The 26,656-nt window shown below is 34.0% G+C and overlaps 2 protein-coding genes across 6 annotated transcripts in view; both read right to left on the reverse strand.

Moving 5' to 3' along the window:
- Positions 1–8,182, reverse strand: part of LOC114345014 (poly [ADP-ribose] polymerase-like) — a 39,597-nt gene extending 31,415 nt beyond the window's left edge. Inside the window, exon 1 of the mRNA XM_028295839.2 lies at positions 6,749–8,182. Coding sequence (XP_028151640.2) covers positions 6,749–8,060 — 1,312 coding nt within the window. The 5' untranslated portion in view covers positions 8,061–8,182. The remainder of the gene's footprint in view (positions 1–6,748) is intronic.
- Positions 8,183–11,827: 3,645 nt separating this feature from the next.
- LOC114344906 (V-type proton ATPase 116 kDa subunit a 1) overlaps positions 11,828–26,656 on the reverse strand; it is a 157,981-nt gene continuing 143,152 nt past the window's right edge. For all 5 annotated transcript variants that reach the window (XM_050646423.1, XM_050646420.1, XM_050646421.1 and 2 more), the window contains 5 exons: positions 26,410–26,543; positions 24,408–24,643; positions 18,858–19,092; positions 18,431–18,602; positions 11,828–12,688 (listed from right to left, as the gene is read on the reverse strand). In XM_050646423.1, coding sequence (XP_050502380.1) covers positions 12,583–12,688; positions 18,431–18,602; positions 18,858–19,092; positions 24,408–24,643; positions 26,410–26,543 — 883 coding nt within the window. In that variant the 3' untranslated portion in view covers positions 11,828–12,582. The remainder of the gene's footprint in view (positions 12,689–18,430; positions 18,603–18,857; positions 19,093–24,407; positions 24,644–26,409; positions 26,544–26,656) is intronic.

Below are 26,656 nucleotides of genomic sequence, written 5' to 3' on the forward strand. Positions count from 1 at the left end.
CATCGACCGAGAAACACATTAAATTTTTATTACTGGTGTTGATAACGTGAACGGTATCAAATATCACATCGTGGGCAGCTGTATTGATTTTAAATAATAAAAAATGTGGCAGAGTCTCGAAGAGTTATAACGCCATTGATGATGATGATGAGCAAATACTTTTGAAATTACAAAAATGAATAGGTTTTTTTGTATTACAATCAAGATTATCGTTTTCAGGACAAGCAATTATCACCACAAATAGGATGTTTTGAACAGGGTTATTCAAAGCAGAGTGCTGCATGCACGATTTTTGAAAGAACTCACAATTGGAATTCGATATTTGGTAATCGAAATTACAATTCATGCTTAAATTTAATTGCTAATCACTATTTTCGTACCAAAAACCGGTTTAATGGCGATTGCTATAATAGCCCTATCTATACCTATAACCCATCTGCACACTAATGGAACGCAGATTCAGATAGAGCGCGTTAAACAGTCTTGCTACCTGGGAACTATTATAAATAATGAGCAGTAGAGCAAAAAAGTTGAAAATGGTGGAGGTATTTAGCATCAACGGTTCTCCTTTAAAATCAATATGATGGCTAACCCTTCAGCGGAATTCAGTCGCAATTTTAAATTTACACCACTATTGACCTCCCCTAAAGGTTAGAATTATAAAATTTGGGGCAGCTCGGAAACAAGATTCAATTCAATAATTATGCTCCCCCACCCCTTTTTAATATATTCCCGCTAACTCGGAAAATATCAACCGCACGAAAAAAATTGTCAAAAAGAAATAATTGTAGGAAATCATATTTGAAACAATTTTAAATATTCGTAAAAAAAATGAAAGAGATCAAAATTCAAAATTATGTAAAAGTTAATTCTATCTACTAAGTTCTATTTTTGTATTATAGGTACCTACATTTTTGTCGTAAAACTCATAATTAACGAGACAATTCAATAGTTATGCTCTAACTCTAACCTCTAACTGTCACTATTTCCCCCCATAACTTGGAAAATATCGACATCATTAAATAGTTATTTTCCTAACTAGTGCGGAAAGTGATAATTTCACGCACGAGACTGTCGTTGACCCGAACGACGCGATAGCGGAGTTCGGGCAGGCATTCGAGTGCGAGGAACACACTTTCCGCACGAGTTAGGAATAATATTTATTCTAGGGCCGTACGTTTGGAAAAAGCCACAAAAAAATAGAGTTATATCAATTTTTATTTAGAAGTGAAAATACACAAATCAATTATTTGACAAGGTTGTCAAAAACAAACTTTCAGTATTAGTTTATTGCATGTATTATAATATATTATAATGCAATATTACAAGGTATTTGACTTTCCCGCAAGTCGTGCGTGAAAGTGCAACTTTCGGAAAAGAAATGCGTGCGTGAATCTTGAGTACCATGGTTGGATTATAACCGTTCACTGTACACTCGTCACCTCATCTGTCATTCTGCCTGGCATAATGACGGAGTAGTTACATTCGCGGTCGGACGGACCGATGGACAGACAGCCTTGGTCTAATTTCTCATCTTTAGTACCATCCTTGGATTATAAGCTTTCATTTGACACCTCATTTGTCATTCTACCTGGTACAGTGACGGAGGAGTTATATTCGCGGTCAGGCACACCGACGGATCAAATTTCTCATCTTTAGTACCATCGTTGGATTATAACCATTCATTCGACACGTCATTAGTCATTCTACCTGGCATATTGACGGAGTAGTTACATTCGCGGTCGGACGGACCGATGGACAGACAGCCTTGGTCTAATTTCTCATCTTTAGTACCATCCTTGGATTATAAGCTTTCATTCGACACCTCATTTGTCATTCTACCTGGTACAGTGACGGGGGAGTTATATCCGCGGTCAAGCAGACCGACGGACCAAATTGCTCATCTTTAGTACCATTGTTAAATTATAATCGTTAATTCGACACCCCATTTGTCACTAATCCTGGCATAATGACGGAGTCGTTACATTCGCGGTCGGACGTACAGATGAACAGACAGCCTTGGTCAAATTTCTCATCTTTAGTACCATCCTTGGTTATAAGCTTTCACTGGACACCTTATTGGTCATTCTACCTGGTACAGTGACGGAGGAGTTATATTTGCGGTCAGGCAGACAGACGGACCAAATTCGTTGGGATATAACCGTTCATTCGACATCCCTTTTGTCAATCTACCTGGCATAATGACGGAGTAGTTACATTCGCGGTCGGACGGACCGATGGACAGACAGCCTTGGTCTAATTTCTCATCTTTAGTACCATCTTTGAATTATAAGCTTTCATTCGACACCTCATTTGTCATTCTACCTGGTACAGTGACGGGGGAGTTATATTCGCGGTCAAGCAGACAGACGGACCAAATTGCTCATCTTTAGTACCATCGTTGGGTTATAACCGTTCATTCGACACCCCATTTGTCAATCTACCTGGCATATTGACGGAGTAGTTACATTCGCGGTCGGACGGACCGATGGACAGACAGCCTTGGTCAAATTTCTCAACCTTAGTACCATCCTTGGTTATAAGCTTTCATTCGACACCTTATTTGTCATTCTACCTGGTACAGTGACGGAAGACTTATATTCGCGGTCAGGCAGACCGACGGACCAAATTGCTCATCTTTAGTACCATCGTTGGAATATAACCGTTCATTCGACACCCCATTTGTCAATCTACCTGGTATAATGACGGAGTAGTTACATTCGCGGTCGGACGGACCGATGGACAGACAGCCTTGGTCTAATTTCTCATATTTAGTACCAACCTTGGATTATAAGCTTTCATTCGACACCTCATTTGTCATTCTACCTGGTACAGTGATGGAGGAGTTATATTCGTGGTCAAGCAGACCGACGGACCAAATTGCTCATCTGTAGTACCATTGTTGGATTATAACCGTTCATTCGACCCCTCATGTGTCATTCTACCTGGCATAATGACGGAGTAGTTATATGCGCGGTCGGACGTACCGACGGACAGACAGTCTAAATTTCTCATCTTTAGTACCATCCTTGGATTATAAGCATTCATTTGACAACTTTATTCGGCAAAAATATTTCTTGGGGATTTTTTGCGGGGATATTTTGTCAAAAAAAAATTGTGGGGATTATCTGTCCGGGATTTTTTGTGGGGATTATTTGTCCGGGGATTATTTGTGGGGATTATTTGTGAGGATTATTTGTGGGGATTTTTTGTCCTTGGATTTTTGTCCGGGGATAATTTGTGGGGATTTTTTGTCCGGGATTATTTGTCCGGGGATTATTTGTCCGGACCCCTAATAAACTCATATTTGTCAAGTACCGAAATTTCCTAAGGAAAGTTTCAAACGGGCCATTACGCTCCTGAATTTTTGATGTTTATTTAATTTTTTTCGTAGCGCCATCTTATACATAATTGCTACATTAACAGAGCTTAGATTCTTACAGATTCCTATACTTTTTGTGTATTATATGTACAAGATTTACGTTTCACATGCCAATTTCTATTAATTCCAGAAATTTATTTTAAAAGTACACCACGCAAAAAGTACTTTATTAATTCACATTTTTTTAACGTTACATCCTTCCGTTACATATAGGCTAGTGCTAAACGGACTTTTATCATGAAATTCATTTAAATACTTGAGTAATTTAGATATAAACGCTCTTATATTTATTGAGAAAAAAGCAAAACTTTCACATTTTTTTATAAACAATACACAACAGGTAGGGTAGCAAAAATATGGCTGTAATTAGCGAGATATATTGTTAGTAGGGTAAGCATTTTTCGGTATACATATATGCTCTAGATTATGAGTGGTGTACTTTATAAAGGTGATGGGATCGCCTATACTTGTAACATTACCAATGGCCGGCCTTAACAACTAGCCATGTTCTTCATCAGTATAGGGTGTTTCTAAATAAGTGTGACAAACTTTAAGGGGAAATTCTGCATGAAAAAATAATAACTGTTTGCTTTATAAACATAAAATATGTCTGAAAATGCTTCGTTTTCAAGATACGGGATGTTGAATTTTTTGTTACAAACTGACGATTTATTTATTTCCCTAAAACCGGTTAAGATATTTATGCAAATGAAATTTGGTAGGTTTTAAGAGATAGTTATTGAGCATTTTTTGACATGCAATTAAGAATTTTATGTTCACCAATGACGTGCATACAGGTAATATGACCGATCATATTACCCGCATGCACCCCAATGGTCAATATAAAATTCTTAATTGTATTCAAAAAATGTGCAATAATTACATCTTAAAACCCACCAAATTTCATTTGCATATCTCAACCGGTTTTAAAGCAATAAATAAATCATCAGTTTATAAGAAAAAATTCAACATCCTGTATCTCGGAAACGAAGCGTTTACAGACATAGGTACAATTATAAACCAAACTGTCATTATTTTTTAATGCAGAATTACCACTTAAAATTTGTCATCCTTATTTAGAAACACCCTGTACCGATGAAGAACATGGCTAGTTGTTAAAATACATAACTTTTGTAGGTATTATCCAACATAAGTGAATGTACCAAAAAACAGAATGTTAAGAAAACCTGAGGCTATAGTTGGCTTTTAATTTCCGTATTTTATACATGCTAGAATATTCTACAGGGTGTTGTTACCTTTGAGAAAAAAAACACAGTTTGATTCGTACACCCAGTATACAATGAAAATTTACCTGTTTTGCAACAATATTATTACAGCAATATTGTTAAAGAATAAGGCTATAACATTTTAAAAAAATTAGGGTCAGTCAGGGTAATTGGAAACCTTATTTGAAACATCATGACATGTGATCTAAGCATTTGAAATTTATTTAAAAATATACTGTTTTATATTATATTAACATAAAACCTTTGGCTATTATATGATAAGTCTATAGGAGAATTTCTTAAAAACTACATTCAAACCCGCTTATTGAAATAGCATTCGTGCCAAGAAAAATATTCCAATAACCGGGGTATTCTAATACCCGATCATTGGTGGCTAGTAGAAAAGTATCGGGACCTCAAATTTCTATTTCTTAAACTGGGATATTCCTATAGCCGGTATTCTAATAAGTGGGTTCCACTGTAGTAAGAAAAAATCATAAAAAAAATACGATATTCAAAGTTTCCATTTACCCCAGAAATTTTAAGAAAAAAACTAAAAAATGGAGTAAAAGTAAACAACAATCTCAGGCTTTTTAAACACATAATAATATGGTCTTCAATTTTGGCTGACCATGCAGTAGGCACACTAGTTCCATCTTATCAGTTGGTATGTTTCTACCCTTTATGCAGGTGTAAATAACGTAATGTGGAATACTGCAGTAAGCAGCAGCCTCCCTATATGTTATTTTTTTTGTTTTAACATCTGACACCTCATTTTTAAATCATTTTAAGAGTATTTCGTTGGTTCTCTCTTCCGTAAGTACAGTAGAACCCCGCAAATCCGAACTTTCGGCAAATCTGAACCAACGGAAAGTGAAAAAAAAATTTTAAAAATTCAAAATAAAAATTTAAAAACATGTTTATTATGTGAGAAAATAATTACGTAAGATGCTAGCTACAGTATTAAACACTGCAACACTAATGGGTGAATAAAAGCGTCGAGTTAGACTAAACACAATCAATAAAGGAATGTGCATAATACACATTTCCCATGGTATACTATGAACGAAAACATTGAAAAAATAAGAAACATGAGAAACATAGTGTAATCAATATCCAGATTACAAATTAAATGAATCATTTACATGGCCGAATTCCCATGTCCCGTGACGAAACAAAACTACTGGCATTAGCGATTTAATATTTCAGTGATCTAAATATTTTTCAGCTTTAGAATATTGGAGGCATAAACGTGCGGATAAAGTTTTATAAAGGGATCGGTGGTAGTTCAAATCTTTTAAAAATCATCTTAGTTAGCTTCTTAGGCTAACTTTCGGATAATCCGAACTTTTCGGAATCCGAACAGACTGTCCCCCCAATTAGTTCGGATTTGCGGGGTTCTACTGTACTTCCTCAATATTTTAAAAATGGCAAGACCTGTAACCTTAACATAAAAAATTGTTTTCCATTTACCCCTAACAGGTGTTTTCATTTACCCCATGCTCAAGATTTAAGGGGGTAATTGTGAACACTTATGGTACTGACTTCTTGTAGTAAATATCATTCAAATTAACATTGCAGGCAATATAAATATTCTTGTAATAGCTATAAATTATATAATCACTATACGTACCTAATATAGAGAGATAAAATTTGTAAAATATTGACACTGTTCTAAATCGATTTATGTGTTTAAAAACAATCAAATTTAAATTGCACATAATGGACATTCACTTGGTTTGTAAACAAATGAATAACACACCACACAATAAGCAAAGATGGAATTGTAATTCTGTGTATGTGATATTGTTGCAATATTTCATTTCTAGTGGTAAGGAGTACTGTTTCCAATCACCCCTGTTTCAAATTACCCTGACTGACCCTACTTAAATTGGACAACAGATTTAGGAGATAAGAGACATCAAAAATGACCCATTTTTTGGGGTGACCGTTTTCTCTAACACACAATGTATTACATTTGTTTACTATGTTTTGACAGAATGAAATGTTGAAAACTTCAACCATACAAATTACTAATAGGTGCCTTCTAGAGATGACTGTACTTTTAACATATATCAAATCATTGTAGACAATTAAACATAATTTTTAAATAATATATATGTTAAACAAGATGTCTCACCTTTTGGGGGTTTACCCACAATAACAAAAAGCATGTCATACAAAGCTGGTGCATCCTTAATGACCCTTGGCTTGAAATAATTGACTCCAGTTTTACTTGTACTAGGCATTTCACTTAGTATTATTCTAGTTCTCGGCTCATAAACATAACCAGCCAGTTTCTTTCTTTTAAGTCCAGCAGATACTTTGAATGGTTGTCTTTCAGGTTCTCTTTCTGCACCATCACATTTAGCCCATTCGGATAATCTACCTGAGCACATATAACCACCGTTTTCAAATACAAGTTGGCCGTTGCACTTTTTGCAAGGGAGTAGTGCTCCAAACGTCATTCCATCTGCCAGCCTATCTAGCATCGCTCCCTTGTCGTCAGGCTCAACCTGTGCATTAAGAGAAAGTAAATTTTTTAGTTGTTTTAATGTTAATGTACTTAATTTATCTCTCCAGTCAAACAAAATCTTATTTTGGGCTTCATACTGATTTTCATCTTCCTGGGTTAATTGGCTTTGAGATGTGCTTGGTGTAGCAGAATCAATTTTGCTTTTCTTTATTTCTGGATCATCAGGATTGACAGCGTATAACTCTTTTAAAACCCAATCTTGATCCTCTTTTTTTAAATTGTAAAAGTTTGGTAATTTGTCAGCAGATTCAAAATAACCTAAATCTTCTCTTAATGCAACAAAACAAGTAACGTGGTGCCACATATCCTGCCCATCAAATTTTTTTCCAACTTCTGTATCATAGTTCTTTTTAGAAATTCGTACTTCATTTTTAAGAATCTTGTTAAGACACCCACGGCACATAGCTCTGCTAGTTTTTGCATATTCTATTGTAAAGTCTCTTAAAGCTTTCTGTTTTAGGAAGTAATCTGTACCTGCGGCTCGCTTCTGTCCTGTAGCATTCTGCAGAATTGAGTCGGGAAGAATACTAAAAGTATTTGATTGAATACCTTGCTTTATGTTATTTTGATCAGATAGTTTCAATGACTCAAAATTAAAAATATCGACGGTGTTTTTTGGTCTTTGCTTACGGAAAAAGCATTCAAAATCATACCAGTGTTGGACCTTATTATCATCTTTTAAATCTTGGACAATGACACCAAGACGTAAAGCACCTTTTGGAATACTAGCCAAGCATTCCATGCATTTTACGCTTTTAATCGAATATTCTGCTAGGTATGGATATTTTCTGCTAGCGGAGGCTGCTGATGTAGATTGATGTTGCGACAATGGTTTTCTCTGGTATCCCCAATTATTATAAGATCTATAACTATAATCATCATAATCATAACTACGCCACTTCCAATACCAGCTCATTTTTAACACAACACAAAAACGTAAAAAGTACAACCTATAACTTGAACAATAATTGAAAACTTTTTTAGTTTGTAGATTTTGTACGCAGAACGCAGTAAAAAGTAACGTTTATTTTTTCAAATGTTTACCTTGTTTTCTTTTGTAGATTCCCTCTAAAATAATGACAATGACATTGACAATTGACAGGGTTCTGTGCATCCCTGTGTCATCCAATTATTAATATTTATATTTATGATATTCAGGAGTCAGGAGGTAGAATTAATTTTATAAGTACGTTTATTATCTTTATTATCATTTAATATTAAACAGTATATCAGCATTACATAAGAAATTTTTTATTCACAGCCACAGTATAGGCAACCATTATACTATCTGCTTTGAAACTGGTAAAACAACTGGATATTATTATAACTTGTATAGAATGTATAGACTTGTATAGAATCTGGAAGGGCTGCAAAATACGCTACAACAACAAACTGATATGACTTCATCATTAGATGAAAGAGGCTTTCCACTCATGCATTTTTTTAAGTATTTAAACAGATGAAAGTCGCTAGGGGCCAAATCTGATGAATATTGGATGCTCCAATAATTCTAACTTCATGGATTTTGGCCAAATCTGTCAGATAAACTTCCCGATAACTAGTTATTCGGAGGTGAAAAGACCGGGCCACAGTGCACTGTCCTGAAGAAAATTGGGTCTTATTTCTTCTGCTAAATTTTGTCCTTTAGCTGGTCTAAAGGGTTACAATTGGTTACAATAATCCTAAAAAACTGATACTATACGCTGTGAGCTTCGCTGGTGTCGCTCCTAGCGGTTACTAATTCAACTTTTACTGGTAATTTTTAAATTTATTATTTAATTGTTATCGCTTAATATTTACAACGCAAAAAAGTAATTAAATTGTAATAGATTTTTTAAAGATTTTCCTAATCATTTTGACGTTCTATTGATAAAATATCAATTTCTTACTTCGGATACTTTGACAATAATCGTGTAGATGGCGCTAAGATTATAATAGATTATTTATAATTAGATATTACGGAACATTAAAAAAACTTAAATTCAGTATTTAAAACGTAAGTATATTTAAGGTAAAAATATATACTACAGCTTTGACCAACTAATATTGTTTATAATTAATTTTTTTAATTTTAATTTTAAATTAATCACTTTGACATTTATGTCAAATTTCCGGTAAACGTTTACAAACTTGTCACTCATTGTTGTCACTACTGGCGTTCGCGAATTTGTAAATATCCCCTCTACGTACGACCTCACAGCGTATAGTGGATATGCCATCCGTAGTGATGAAGATGAATCGACGCACAAAATCTACTTCATCCTTTCGAAAACGCTCTGCATGTTGCTAACAAAGTCCTATTCGAATGTGTTTTAGTTCCATTGTTAGGAATGCGGCAACCCATTGTGAACACAGCTTTCTGATACCCAGCACTTCATTCAAAATGAATCGTAGCACAAAATGTATATCCTTTCGAAAACGCTCTGAATGTTGCACTTCATTCAAAATACTGCTTACACTGCCCAGTAGTCCATGTGGCGAGACCGCTCCCGTCTGAAAAAAAAAAAATTCTAATTCGGTTTTTCTGCGGATTCATATTCAAAAAAGTCCCCTTTAAACAAATGTGAAGGGTGCCGAACGGAATTTTTGGGCAGAAATTGTTTAAAAAAATACATAAGATCACCTTTTGTTATTGCTCCAAAAAATATATTTTTAGGTTTTTTGGGTCATTCTAAATTTCTAAACAAGAAAGGTATCTTGTGATTTTTTTCAAAAATTGACAGTTTTCGAGTTATAGGCGATTTAAAATCTAAAAAATGCGAAAATACGCATTTTCGAGGCTTAACAGGTTGACTGCCAGGCGGTCGTATACGACCGCCAGTTCAATAAGTACTACATGCCACGGCGGTCGTATACGACCGATTTGATATAGTCTGTGATATAATTCCTGTTTTGCCAGAGGGTGTGTAGAGAAGCTGAATTATTGCAGTTTTCGACCGCTTTGGCATACAGCCGTCACATATACATATCAGTTTTCATTTTGGCAGAATAGGGCTTTTCATTCTCAGTCATTTGTTTCGAGCTTCTGTCATGTGCCACAATATTAATATATCTACATCGTACGTTATTGGTACGCACTATTTTCAAAAATCTATTTTCCTCCGAAAAATATTTTTTCTAGATTCTTTGGGACATTCTAAATAAAATAAGTTTCTTGACATTTTTCTCAAAAGTTAATAGTTTTAAAGTTATAAGCAATTTAAAATCCGAAAAATGACAAAAAAAACACATTTTCGCATTTTAAATCGCTTATAACTTTAAAACTATTAACTTTTGAGAAAAATATCAAGAAACTTATTTTATTTAAAATGTCCCAAAGATTCTAGAAAAAATATTTTTCGAAGGAAAATAGGGGATTTTTGAAAATAGTTCGCGCCGCACGGGCAAGAAACCGGATGGACACGCATAATTAACAATTAAAAAATTACGGTCTAAATTTAAGTTAGACCCGATCACTCTTCGGAATCTTGAGAAGGAATGTTAAAGTTAAACTTTAATCCAAGTTATTGGCACCCTTAAAAATACTAATTTAAATAATATTTTCATATTATGAGTTTTTAAGCCTCGAAAATGCGCATTTTCGCATTTTAAATCGCCTATAACTCGAAAACTGTCAATTTTTGAGAAAAATTACAAGATATCTTTCTTGTTTAGAATGACCCAAAAAACCTAAAAATATATTTTTTGGAGCAATAAAAGGTGATCTTAGGTATTTGTTTAAAAAAATTGTTTAAACAATTTCTGCCCAAAAATTCCGTCCGGCACCCTTCAGATTAGTTTAAAGAGAACATTTTTGAATATGAATCCGCAGAGAAACCGAATTAGAAATGATTCTTAGACGGGAGCGGTCTCACCACATGGACTATAGGGCTTTTACTAAATCTCTTTTGAGGATTCTCCAATACCATAATTTTTGGACGTCTTTGACATGGAGAATATAGGAAGAATATCTATATACTTTCAACATTCGTTCATTTTCCTTTCAACATTCAGATTTATGTTCGTCGTACCACGTGAAAAGATCTGCCTCGTTTACATAGTCATAATGTGGTGTACAAAAAATGAAACATACAGCACCACGTATAAATTATGTATTCTGTATGCTGTATACCTTACCATTGTTAACACGTAATTTGTGTCCACTGCCTGGCACAAGCCACCAGTAGAGATTATTAACAATTATTCATCCGTGTTGGAGTCGGAGTAGAAGATTGGCCAACAACGCTATACACGCCCCTACACGAGATTTAGGTTGGGGAAATCAGGCTGTCAAACAGCGCGTTTGTACAAGCAAATCGGTCGATCCTAGCATCGAGTGCAACTTGTTTTGTCATACAACAAGCCTACACTAATACACACACCACCGTTGGGCTCAACGCAATAAATGCACGGGTCACCCGTCCCACCGCGCCGGCGCAGGTTGTGTCTGGCTTGTTTTCTGGCTGTTGCTCATACGTACTGCTCTGAATCATTTCCAATGCGAATATTAACTTGATATATGGTGGATCTGCCTTTTTTTTAATCCTCCATGGTATTCACCAATCTGCTCGTTTAAGAGGCCGTTTTAGTTTACTTCATTGTAAGTTTTTTTAAACTATATATGATATACAGTCAGCCACTGGGATTCTCCGTTTTATTAGTTAAATGAAAGTAAAGTCAGATGTTCAAAATAAAACAACAGCCTTAAAATTGTACAGTTTATTTGAAGCATTAATAAGAACTAGTTAATAATTTATAAAAAAAAAGATTAACATCTAGATGTTTGTTTACAGAAATGTAGCATACACTGATAAAACTGATTTAAAACCTAAAAAACGAGACGTCATATATATGTTTTTAAACATTATCCTAGGTTGTTGCCACACAAAATTGGCAACCTTATTTAAATTGGTTTTTATTATTATTAGATTAAATTTCATGACTAATGTTTATTATAATACGGATCACGTTTCTTTTAAAATGTAATCAACTACATAGTGTAATTTCTTAATTCCACATTTTACTAGACAGATGGAGAAGGACACAAGAGAGAACTAAATGGAAGGACATAACTAGACAGGCAAAGATCCGTCCAGGATTATGATGCCAAAAGAAGACACTAGACAAACATTAACGTTACTCTTGGAAATTATAAACTGAGCCCTTTCAAATTTTTCTAAATATCTTACTCATTAGATAATCTCAGTATAATTAATAAATTAATTGGAAAACGTATAGGATTTTATGTGAGAAGAAGAATTTTCAAAGAATTTTTAAAATCAGCCATTAATACTTTAAAGAAAACTTCAATAACTGTTTTTTTAGATAAAATGAGATATTACATTATTCTATTAGACTTAAGGTATGCTACAGCACATGCTTATGTATTATATTGAGGGTATATTTTTGGATAAGTACACACCAAACATGGAAACATGGATTTATATAGTATAGTTTTCTTAAACTTCCTCCTTGGCTTGAGAAGCAGAATCGAGAATGATTTCGAAAGAGAACGGCTGGAAACCATAACCAGTACCTTTGTAGAACTTGCTCTGGAATTCCACCCTGTAAAAATAAGAAAATAATCAATAATTTAAATTTTAAACATATTTTAACTACTGATATGCGGTACATGCGCCGAAAATATATCCTATCGAGAATCGTATTTCTCAGTAGGTAGGTATTTTGTATAGAGGTATTCCGATATAACAACGACCTTCACCGATCTGTTTAAGGGATAAAAATGATTTGATTGCTATTATTACTTTTGTTACTTTTGTATTTGAGTGCCGGTAATCATATCGAGAATCGTATTTCTCAGTCCTCACCCTCACACCCTTTAAACGCTTCATACCGATAACGATATTCGATAACACTCGTAAAATACCGGTCCCGTCCGTTACTCTCAGGGATACGATTGGTAGAAAGTAATCAAGTGTACTTGTTGTAGATACAATAGTCGTTACTCGCTCTGATACTCTTAGTACGAAGTAACGAAGTAATCAGAGTAATCAAAGTAATCAAAGTAACGATTTGCCTCTCTGTATACTAATCGTTACTTTCGGTATTCGTAAGTAACGAGTACTTTGTAACGAATACATACTTTTTCAACATCTCTATCTCACATGTGACTGTCATGATAATTGTTAAAATGATGGTAACAATTGCAGCCTTTTGTGAAGTTACAATAGTATTGTTACTCTGATTTAAGGGGAACGGAGCAAAATGCAAAATTTTGACGCATGTCAAAATTTTCAATGTGTTTTAAATGTATTCATTTTTTTTCTATCCTGAGAAAACTAATAAGTATTTTTGAAAAATTTAAACGCAGAATGAATGACTACTTTATTAACGAGGGCCGAAAGTCCCTTAGAATAAATAAAAAGTTTCTTTGAATGAAAAATTTTGCAACTAAAAATCACACTAAATTTTCTGTTTTATTTTCACCCCTGTAACTTATTAAAATAACCATTATAGTACTTTCGGCCCTCGGTAATAATGTAATCTTTCATTCTGCGTTTAAATTGTTTTCAGGATTCGAAAAAAATGAATACATTTAAAACACATTGAAAATTTTGACGTGCGTCAAAATTTTGCATTTTGCTCTGATTCCCAAAATAACTTTATTCCAACACCAACATTATTACAATACTTTATAACTTTTACAACTTTAACATAATAACATAAACTTCAAATACAACTGTTCTACAAACTGTAAAATGTCTACACATGCTTCGCTGGTATCGCCACCTACTTAGCGGATTACTAGTACAACTTTCGTTGGAAATTTCTCTGGAAAGAGAAAAGTGTTGCCTATCCTCTGGGAGTTTCGCTGGTATGGCTGGTATCGCCATCCAGCGGATGACTTACTGTTTCGGCCGGAAATTTAAAGAGGAAAGGAGAAAAGCAAATAATAATTGTTTCAAATTTATTATTTAATTCTTATCGTGTAATATTTACAACGTAAAGAAGTAAATGGATTGTAATCGATATTAATATCAGTAAGTACAGAATTTATTATTCATTATGATTATTTTTAAGATTTTGCTTATCGGCTTGAAGTTTAGGTTGACAGATAATATTAGAAAACATTTATTCTCCAAAAAAGTATAATAATTTAATATAATTATTATAGTATATTTATCTTTCTTTCTTTCTCCCCTTCCTTATACCCTTTCAGGTGTCGGATTTGGGTTTAATTTAGCTACATATTCACCCATCTCTTCCATTCTTTTCGGTCCTGTGCTATTAGTTTCATTTCTTCTAGCGTTTTCTGTTTGATTTTTCCTGCTTCTACTATTTGCTGTATCCATTTTTTCTTCGGCCTGCCTTTTTTCTTTTTTGTAATATTCCTTGTTTCGTGAATTTTCCTTGCTAGTCTACTAGGTTTCATTCTCATCAGATGTCCATACCAGTTTAATTGCCTCTTTATTATTTTATTCATTATTGGTTCTTGTTTAGTTATCCCTCTTATTGTCTCATTTCTTATTCTATCCCATTTGGTCTTTCCGGCTATAGCACGTAAATGTCTCATTTCAATTGCATTTATCCTACTATTATGCTTTTTCTGTAAAGTCCAATTTTCGCTTGTATACAGTATCGTCGGTATCACAATCGTATTATATATTTTAATTTTTGTTTCGTGGGGCAATTCTTTTTTCCTCAGAATTGGCGCTAGTGCGTAGTACAGTTTATTTGATTTTTTAGTTCTGTTTGTTATTTCGAGGTCTATTTTCCCATCATTGGTAATAATACTTCCAAGATAATCATATGCTGTAACTATTTCCAGTTGAGTATTTTTGCATTTTATAATTACTTCATTTTTTTCCTTTTCGCCGATGACCATTATTTTACTTTTCTCGATGTTTATTTCCATTTTTAATTTCTCTATTTCTTCTGTCCATATATTTATGAGTTTTTGCATTTTTGTCACGGAATCTGCTATAAGGACTATGTCATCCGCATACAATAGGGCTTCTATTTTTATTGGCTGTAATCTTTGGTATCCTATTGTTGTCTGTATTTGGTTCGTTCTTTCTCCAGTATTTCTAGTCAATTCATTCATGACTATTATGAATAGTAGCGGACTAAGACTGTCTCCTTGCTTGATACCTCTTTCCCAATTGAATTCTTCAGATCTTTCTCCTGCTATCTGTACACGTCCTTTTACTACTCCGTATATATTTTCAATTATTTTTATCAGTGTACTTGGTACTTTCATGTTCTGCAAGCATTTCCATATAATTTGTCTTTCTATAGAGTCGAATGCTGCCCTTAGATCTATGAATGCTAGAATGAGCTTTCCCCCCGAGTCAATACTTCTTTCTATTATATTTCTAATGATGTAAATGTTATCGTTTGTCTGTCTTTCTGGTCTAAACGCTGCTTGTTCTTCTCCCAGTTCTTTTTCTACCTCTTGTCTTAGCCTCTTCTCTACTATTTTCGTGTATATTTTAAAACATACCGATGATAAACATATTGCTCTATAATTTTCGCAGTTGACGTGTTCTCCCTTTTTGTATATTGGCACTATAAGGTTACTTTGCCAGTCTTTTGGGATTTGCTGCTTTTCCCATGCCTCTTTGTATATTTTCAACAACCAGTTTATCCCTTCTTCTCCCATGTACTTGACCATTTCCGGGTCTATGTCATCATCCCCTCCAGCTTTACCTATTTTTACGTTTGATACTTCCAATATTACTTCTTCTCTATTTATTTGCTCCAATTCTTTGTTCTCGTTATCTTGATATGTTTCATTTCTATCATCTATTATTGCATTTCTAAATTTGTTTTCATAGTATTCTTTCCATACTTTAGCTATTTGTTCTGGAGTTGTTTGGATTTGGTTTGTTGTATCCCTTACGGCTGTTATTTCTTTATGTTTTCCTTTCTTCATATGTCTAATTGTTGTCCAGAAGCTTCTATTATTTGTTACATAGTTTTGTTGTAATTCTTCTCCAAACTCTTCCCAGGTTTTTGTTTTTACTTGTTTTATGGTGTTTTTCGCTAATCGTCTCAGCCTTTTGTATTCTTCTTTATCTTCTTCCAGTTCGGTCTCAATGTATTTTTTCCATGCTATTTTCTTTTTCTTCACTGCTGTTTTAACTTCATTGTTCCACCATCTCGTTCTTTTATGGAGTTTGTTATGTTTTCTGATTCCACATATTTCTGTTGCTGTAGACTTTATGACTACTTTGAAGGCGTTCCATCTTTCTTCCAGTGTCCATGCCTCTTTTTGGTTTTCTAGTTGTCTTAATCTTCTATTTGTTTCTTTTTTGTAATGTTCTCGCACCTGTTCTAATTTGAGCTTATTTACTTTTACTCTTTGGTAATCTTTTCTTTCCACCTCCTTTATTTTTTCATCCTCGAGTTTTGCAGTAACCATCCTGTGCTCTGTAGCTAGTTCCGGTTCCTTTTCAGTTAAGACGTTATGTATTTTATCTTCTAGGTTTATCGTATAAACTATGTAATCTATCAAACTTTTCGCTCTTCTCTCTTCCGCCACGAACGTATATTTGTCTTCGATGTTTTGGTTTGTAAATGTGTTTCCTATTAGTAGGTCATTTGCTTGGCAGAAATCTAGCATTTTGACACCATTCCTGTTCAAACATTCCTCTCCGTATTTTCCAATGCATCCTAATCCTTTGTTGACATCCTTGCCCACTCTTGAATTCCAATCTCCTAAAATTATGATTTTCTCTCTCGATTCTCTTAATTTGTCTAGTGCTCTTTGGAGTTCATTGTAGAATTCTGTCATCGTTTCTTCATCTCTGCCTTCAGTTGGTCCATATAATTGTATGAATCTTATTTTGTCTTTTAGGTCCATTTGGATTGTTATAATTCTAGATGATAATGTTTCATAGTGTGTTATTCTTGATTCTAGTCTCTTATTTACTATTATACCAACTCCTTCCTTTGCTCTTTGTCCCTGCGGTACTCCTGAATAATAAAGACTATATTCCTCATTTAGATTTATGTGCCCTCCTCCTACCTTTTTTGTTTCACTTATTCCCATTATTTGGATACCCATTTTTTCCATTTCTTCAGTTATTTCTATTTCCTTTCCATTTAGAGAGGTCACGTTCCATGTTGCTATTCCTATTTGTTCTGATTCTTCATTTACAAAACTAGTATTTGATTTTCCATTATTGTTATTACTACTACTACTACTATTTATACTACCTATACTACCAATATTTCCACCACCCATCCTATTTCTATTATTATGTTTAACATTTGAACTCCTAAACCTAATCTTATCACTAATCGAGTCTATACTTTTATTTTCATTGTCCAGTGTATTCGTAATTTCCTTGTTTTCTGATCCTTGTCTGGCATCTACTTCGTCTCTTCTCTGTCGCTCTGCTAGTTTTTTGGACTCGCTACCTCCACTACCTTTTCCTCATTGTAGTTCCATCTCCATTCCTTACCATCCACTGTAATTTTGTTGTACCCAATTTTCACTGTTTTTCCTTTATCTCTCATTTCCCTTGCTTTGTCTCTTAGATATTTCATTTTTTTCTCTCTCTTTTTTTGTAAGGTCCTCTGTATATTTATAATACTTCTTAAATATTAAATTATGCATTTATTGCACTTAAATAATTAATTAAGAGCGTACACGTAAAATTTCGGGCCAACTCTTTTTAAATGCATTACTTTTTTTCGAATCCTGAGAGAACCAATAAGTATATTTGAAAATATAAACGCAGAAAGACTACATTATTATCGAGGGTCAAAAGTCCCTGAAAATTCCTGTTTATTTTAATCAGTTACAGGAGTGAAAAAAAGAGAAAATTTAGTATGATTTTTAATTTTAAATATCTCATTCAAAAGAAACTTTTTGTTTATTCTAAAGAACTTTCGGGCTTTTAAATGAGACATTCATTTAGTAAAAATTATATGCAACTCTTAATGCAGAACGTCAAATTTCCAGTAAAAGTTCACTGAATTGTCACTACTGGCGCCCGCGAATTTTTAATTATCTCTCTACCTACGAGCTCAGAGCGGATGTACATTTCCTGACGTTTTAGACGTCACTAGACATTTCTGGGTTATTCTATGACATTTAAAATATTCTCCAACTTAATACTTCTTCTATTACGTCAAGGTACTTTTTCTATGTAGGATCAATCTGTTTACTTCTCGGCATAAAACTAAACAGTGTAACAAGTGAAGGGTCCAGGATTGTATTAGCTCAAAGTGCCCGTGTGCCTACTAGCGTGGCGATTACTGTACAAAACCGTTAGTAAACCATACAACCTTTTTATATTACTTTTTTGTGTAAAAATGTTGCGCACGTGAACTTACCAATGCAAACGAAGAGTGTGCAGGAATGCTGACAGTCCTTCCATGAGTACCAATATAGAGACAGTGAGAACAGCCCAGAAAGCGAATATTACATATAGGGCTACTCCTCCGGCCCACCCATCAACTTTCAGCCCCTTGCTCAATACCATGATCCATAACACTTCCGAAAGTTCTAAAATGTTTAAAAAAAATGTAAGTCGTTCGAATTAAAAAATATGGCGTTGGAGCACAAATTAGTCAAACCTTCCGCATTTGAATTATTTCAGCGTCCCCGCTTAGACAACTCGGGCTGATACAAATTCAAACTCGGAATGGGTCCAACTATTGTCTCCAGAATATTTTCCAACTCAGTGGTTAGCATCCAGAGGTGTCATCTACTTTGAAGGCCGTAAACTAAAACGATTTAATTTAACTACTTGATACTTACGTGAATGAGCAAGAGACAAAGCCCACAACCGAAGATAGGAAGCAGTGTGTGAAACAGATCCCAAAACATATTCGATGGTATGGATGGCTTGGTGAATAAAGATTTCGCTCATTGGTTCTTCTTCGTGCTCACCATGTCCGCCTCCTCCCATTGCTGGTGGCTGTGAGGTGTTGTTGTGCATTGGTTGCTCGGCGTCTCCGTTTTCTGTAGCTGATTGCATCTGTTGGTGAGTTACCTGTAATAAAAGGTTAAACGTTCAAAACCATTGGTATTTATATTAATTCGTTAAAAATAAAACTATGTGTTACGACCTTGTAATATATCGCCGAAAAACATATTTCTTTCCTAATACATATAATATATATTTCCTATATTTATTTGCTTAAACCAGTGCCAATAAAACATAAACACACACTTTCCTAATACGGTCCTAATATACTTCTCTATTAATAATACAGAGTAGGCCTCTTATCATATTTCTTTGCAACATAAATGTATTTTTATCGCAAATTAATAGGGTCGATATTATTGCATTGCCTCATAAATCAACAAAATTTTTAGAAAACGATTTTTATTACCTCGACAATACTTTCACACCTTCCCTACAAAATCCTTTTTCTGTTTAGATTCGAATCAAAAGTTAAGCTGGTTCAAGCTTCATGAACACCATGGCAGCTATGTACGCCGTTGCTCCCGCTTGGCGGCGCTAGTGTAGTTGGAGGTCAACGTTTTGACAATTCGTGAAGTTTTTATATGGTGTTTTTGATTACGATTTAATAAATAATAAATTATGGCCGAAACATACGGATCTTGGACTGTTTGTGCGTTGAAAAAAGAATTGATGAGAAGAAATGCGAGAGTTACTGGAAAAAAGGAAGCCCTTATTGAATGAGAAACTATATTAATCATCGTCTCAACGTTTTATTTCTATAGCTCAGAGGGTGTAGATCTGAGGGTATTTATTTGGTATTGACTCACGCGCCTCACGAGTCTGACAACTGTGTATATGATATCTGCCTTACTTTTTTATCAATTTAAAATTCACAAATAAGTGCGCTCAGCATTAATTTTTGTGTTTATCTCATTTAAAAATGTGATATTTTCAAAATATGGCCGCCATGACAGTTGCGAATTTGGTGTAAATTTGATTTAAGCATGGGTTGAGCGCAGTTGATTCTGCAATGTTGCCTTATTTAAAAGAATTATAATTCCTTATGGAAATATAGAATGTGTTAATTTAATTAAGTATAATTATTTGGGTGTTTGTCTAGGTGAAAGGCGATCTTAAATTTAAGGTAAAATTAGAAAAATTTATGGTTACGTTTGATCAGGTTATGTTTTAGTCACTAAAGAATATTTGAATGGTACTAGGTAACTTTAATTTTCAGTTATTAACTTGTTTATATTATTTTCGATGACGCTAGGTCAGGTTTGGTCAGGTTATGTTTTAGTCAATCAAAAATATTGAGAAAATGAAAATAATTTCTAATTTTTCTATATTATTATTACAAATATAAATTTTTTCATATTTTCAATCCATAAAAAGCGATTGTAGATGTGGCAACAGTGTGAATGTATATAAAATTGCATATCTTAATCCCTGCGTTTATAATAAATTTTGATCTGAATTTTATAATGAAGTATTCTATTTTTTACAGTCGAATCTAGGGGCAATACGTAATCTGTTTTAACAAAATGTTTATTACAGATACGTGCATTTGTTGTCGGCACATACAGAGTGAGTTGTATGTATACAAACACTCAATTATCTCGAAAACGGCTTGCACGATTTTTATAGATTTTGGTAAGTAGGAGTTTTCTAATGCGGCCGATATTATAGTGGTAATTACATTGTTGTCATATTTTCCGTTTTTCTGGAAATCTAATGATTTTTCGTATTTCAAATGGAACACCCTGTATATTTTTTGCGTTTTAAAGTCCTTAAGAAATACTGATTATTTTTCATGTTATATTCTCTATACCTAAATGCCACAATTTCGAATTTATTGCTACATTTATTTAAAAAGAAAATGTTAATCAAATAATAAAAATCAATTTTTTTCGGCCCGGGTAAACACTATTTTAGGTTGTTTGGATCATTAGAAACAAAAAAGATCTTTTTAATTTTTCTCTAAAATTAATCGTTTCCGAAACAATTTAATGAAAAAAAAAAATCGAATAATGGCGATTTTCAAGGTTCAAGAACACAAATTGCCAATGTTATTTTTGAAACTGCAAAGTACCCAAATTCAAGCTCAAGCCTTATTTTATCAGATACTCATAAGTAATTTGAGATTGTTTCATTTTAAAACATTTTTTAGTTATTAATGCAGCCCGATCGCCCGTCCTCTCATATGTACTTCATTAAAAATTAAAAAGCAATGTTATAGAATTAAACGAGGCAAAAAATCTTATGACAAGCTATTAGAAGAAGAGTTGGACTTGAATTTAGGTACTTTGTAATTTCAAAAATTATATTTTTTTACTTGTGTTCTTGAACCTTGAAAATCGTCATTATTCGATTTTTTTCAGTTTTAAACTGTTTATAATTCGGAAACGATTAATTTTAGAGAAAAATTATAAAAGATCTTTTTTGTTCCCAATGATCCAAACAACCTAAAATAGTGTTTACCCGAGCCAAAAAAATTGATTTTTATAATTTGTTTAAATTTTTTTTTTTAATAAATGTAGCAATAACTCCGAAATTATGGCATTTACGTATAGGGAATATAACATGAAAAATAATCAGCATTTCTTAAGGACTTCAAAACGCAAAAAATATACAGGGTGTTCCATTTGAAATAAGAAAGTTCATTAGATTTTCAGAAAAACGGAAAATATGACAACAATGTAATTAGCACTATAATATCGACCGTATTAGAAAACCCCTACCTACCAAAATCTATAAAAATCTTCCAAGCCGTTTTCGAGATAATTGAGTGTTTCCATACATAAAAGTCACTCTGTATTTATCCCTTCTTATTGCTACAATCCACTTTTTTCTCATCAAAATCTGTGTCCTGATGTTCTCGGTGAGCACAAATCCACAGCACAACATTGAGGGATTTTATTTTTTCAAGTTTAATTCACACAGCGAAACAAATATGCAATATTTACTTAGAAATAGATTGATTTGAAGTGTTGACGTGACCTCCAACTACACGAGCGCCACCTACGTTGAGCTTTCCAGATTAGCTGCCATTGAAGCAACCCAAGGCGGATTTCCATTTATCGTTATTCTAGCCGTCCTATGCATTTTTTGCTTATATAATTCTACTAAAAGATTTTCATATTCGACTTTATTTGCTTCAAACTTCCAAATCACAAACTCGTAAAAAAGTTCGGTTAAAAATACGTTAAAACGGCTGAAAAATCGTTGTTTCCCGTGTTGTAAGATTCCTATAAAAGGCTGTTTTCTTTCACGGTATATTATTATCGCATCCGATGTTGGACGGTCATCACGCGTCTATGTTTATTACTCAAAATTAATTCGTATCAAGAATATTCGCATCATATCGTCAAAGTGCGCACCAAAATCATATACATATAACTGAATCTACAACAAGCGTGAAGCGGAAATCAACGAGTCACCATTTAGTTTTAGGAACGCTTTGAGCACAAAGGAGGTAGTGTTTTGCCTGCAAGTATTAGTACAGAGGTGTAGAGAATATATGAACAAGGATGTCTACATGTGCTTTGTAGATTACTCGAAGACCTTTGGCAATGTAAGACATGACCAACTAATTGAAATTCTACAAAACATAGGAATTGATGATGAGGACATCCGAATTGTGACAAGTCTCTACTGGGATAAGACAGCCAGGGTGAAAGTTGGCAATTCGCCCACAGAGAGCATTTACATCAGAAAAGGTGTGCGACAAGGATGTGTTCTCTCCCCTCTCCTTTTTAATATTTACTCAGAACAAATTAAAAAAAAGCACTGGATGAAGCAAACGAAGGCATAAAAATCAATACAGAATTGACAAATGATGTCCGATATGCGGACGATACAGTCGTACTTGCCAGTAGTATCGATTAACTTCATCATCTTATGGACAGAGTACAAAGAGCGAGTGAAGAAGAGGACTTAACCTCAACATAAGTAAAACAAAATGGATGCTGGTCAGCAAAACGCAAAAAATTGAAAATAAAAAAACCAATTAATTCACACATTGACTCGTATATACACCTTGGAACAGTCGTCAACTTGAAATGGGATCAAACAACCGAAATACGATCTAGAATTGAAAAGGCCAGAGCAACATTTAACAACATGAGAAATATATTCACCCATCGCGACATATCTCTCCCACTAAAAATACGGCTGCTAAAATACGATGTAACATGCAACAAAGACAAAGTTACTGGTGGTTAGTAAACAAGACGTCGGCCCTATGCAACTAATTGTCAGTGATGAACCAATAATAAAAGTTAACCATTTTAAATTCCTAGGATGTTGGATAAACGAGACACTAAATCTGGATGAAGAAATTAAAACTTGTATAGAAATTGCAAGAGGAGCATTTATGAAACTTAGATCTATTCTAAGCAACTCTCAGCTGAACTTACATTTAAGAATCAAGTTCCTAAAATGTTATGTGTATCCTGTATTACTATATGGATGTGAAACCTGGATCATAAAGGTTAACATGATGAACAAATTAGAAGCCTTTGAGATGTGGTCATACCGTAGAATGCTTAGAATATCTTGGGTTCAACGCATTTCAAACAGAGAAGTCTTAAACAGAGTAGGTCAAGGCGAAGGTGATTTAACCAAAATGATAAAAAAAGAGAAAACTTGAATATCTGGGGCATATAATGAGAGGTAGCAGATGCTGCAGTTAATACTCAATGGAAAGATCGACGAAAAAAGAGGAATTGGTCGGAAGAAATATTCATGGCTCCGAAACCTTCGTCAATGGACTGGCTTATCAGCAGATCAATTGTTACATGCCGCACAAGATCGAGAACAATATCGGCAAATTGTTATGGAATCTACCCACGCCTAAAAATTTGGGCACGGTACTTAAAGAAGAAGAAAAATGCGATGTATTTCCAGTCTTGCTGTATGGCGCAGAGGCCTGGACAATAACGGAAACATAAATGAGGAAGCTGGAGGCATTCGCAATGTGGATGTACCATGTACGGTGTACCTACGTATCCCCAAAATGTTCTGGACAACTCACGCCACCAATGTAGAGGTATTGCGCCGAATGGGAAAACAAAAAGAAATCTCTTTCACAATTAAGAAACGGAAACTTGAATACCTCGGTCATATTATGAGACATGATAAATATCGTATACTCCAACTGACAATACAGGGTAAAATAGAGAGCAAACGCGCACCAAGAAGAAGAAGACACTCATGGCTTAAAAACTTACGCCAATGGTTTGGAATAACATCGATCGAATTATTCAGAAACGCCGCAAACAAAATTAAAATTGCTATGATGATAGCCAACGTCCGCAACGGACAAGGCACAAGAAGAAGAAGAATCAAGACATGGCAAATAACAATAATAATAAAAATAAGTCTACAAAGATACTTACAGAATACTGTTGTGTTCGTTTGCGTTCTCGCATGATGACTATTGGTTTCGCCAACAACATCCATGGTACACAAAACATAGCACAAGCAAATAGGAACTTCTGGAAACCTAACTGTCCAGAATACATGTTGTAAGTTCCACAACGCGGCTCGAAAGGAGTTTCTTTTTGAAGAATCATGTTGATAAACGTAATCAGAACATTTGGAGCGCATCGTGTACCCAATCGGAAGGCTTCGTCTGAAAAATAAAACATTTACATCTATTCTTAATCTTATTCATACTATAGTCTATTTTTAAACCAAGAGGAGTAATTCAAATTTCCCGCGCCGTTAAGCTTGTTTGTAACTGGTCCAACCTCAGGCAAGTTTACTCCACTGTTATCAAATTTTGACACTAATGACATTTATAAAATTTTGACACTATTGGCATTTCATAGGTTAATTAGGTTATATTAGCAATTTTTTGTATTTTATGCGTTAGTCCTTAATTTTTAGTCCGTTTTTATATAAAAAAACAGTTGTTTGTAGAACTGTTTAACGACGTATTAGTATAATATAATATTTATAGATTACCGTCATCAAAGGCCGATATGATCAACCAAAAAAGAAGATGTATTTGGTGATATTTCTAGTGACTTTCTTGGGTATGAATCTGTCTTTTTAGTTTACTCCTCTTGGTTTAAAAACATAGCTTAGGTAACAAAATCTAGGGATCAAAAAAATATTTACCATATATTTTTAAGGGGGGTGGGGGAGGGTATATGGTTTGATTTTCATTTTTTTTTTATTATTTTAAAATGCTCTCTGAAAATTTTAGATTGATCGAAATAAATTATCAGAGATACAGCATGTTGAATATTCCCATCTTCGACTCGGGTTTGCCGTTTGGCACTTTGCCGCGGCGCGGTTTCGCTCCAGCACGCTTGAGCGTAGTAAGAAACGTTCCCCTTCTCTCTTGTAAATTACTCTGCGATTCAAAACCATATTCCGGTGTGCATCACTTTACGATTTTACAAACAAAAAAAAGACGAAATTGTCAAAACTTCAACCGGTGGTTTTCCAAAGCGGTGGAGATTCTAACTCAAAAACTACTCGACCGATCCACCTAAAATTTTGCATAGATTTTCTATATGCATTTTCCAACACAAGATTTATTGTAATTTTTTTATTGGGCTTTTGCTTGAAAATTTATTCTAGTTTTTTTTATTGGATTTTTTAACTTCCCAATTAACACCACTTATTGATCACCACAACAACTGCTGATTGAAGGGATGTACAGTATTTCTCATGATCATCTTTCAGTGCGTCACAGTTTTTCGATTTCTTTCTAACGCATTAAATTGTATGTGACAGAAAAAAAAGGCACGTCGGTGATTACATTTCGTCGGTGACATTTTTATAACATTTATTCTAGTTATTCTAGTTGTCGATAGATGGCGACATAATAAAAAAATAATTTTTTTTAATTAGATAATAATATTACAAATATAATCTGTATAATTTATAAGACTATACAAATCAAAGAAAATACCATTTTATAAATGCAAGAAACACATTTGATTTGTTTTTATTCCAAATTGAAAATAAAATGTCAGATGTAACTAAAATGTCATGTTAGAATAAATATCATAAATGTGTATTATCACGGACATACCCTTTTTCCTATCATTTGTTACGCACTGAAAAATGATCATGAAAAGGACAATAGCGAGCTACAATACTAGCTACTACTACTACAGCTATTATTAAAAATGCTGCTACCATTACAGCCAAGATCAATACTACTGCTATAGCTTACAATTATCTCCAGGGCTAGTCGAAACCCTAGCAATAAAATTGGCATCTCAAGTGTCGTTTTATAGTTACACGACTAAGGTGTCGTTTTATTGTTAAACAATTGGCACACAATCACCTAGGTCCTAGGTGGTTGCTTTATTGTTACCCATTGGTGCCCAACGTTTTATTGTTACAACCAATTGATTTTCTGATTCAAAACTAACTTACCAGTATCAACTTCATTAGCATAATAAAGGAACCATTTAATGAACATCAAGATAACCATGTAGAAGAACAAGAAAACGAGGAAGATTATTTGAGGTATAAATTCTGCTAGTGTGCTGAGCTTGTCCTTAAAATACCTGCAAAGTTAAAAATTTAGTAATTTAGTAATTACAATACAAAAAAATTACCCAAAATTTTTATAAATCTATAAGCACTGTTATAGTTCTTTCACTCTAACTTTTCCCATGCA

This window comes from Diabrotica virgifera, chromosome 3 (genome assembly GCF_917563875.1).
Source record: "Diabrotica virgifera virgifera chromosome 3, PGI_DIABVI_V3a".
Taxonomy (NCBI): Eukaryota; Metazoa; Arthropoda; class Insecta; order Coleoptera; family Chrysomelidae; genus Diabrotica; species Diabrotica virgifera.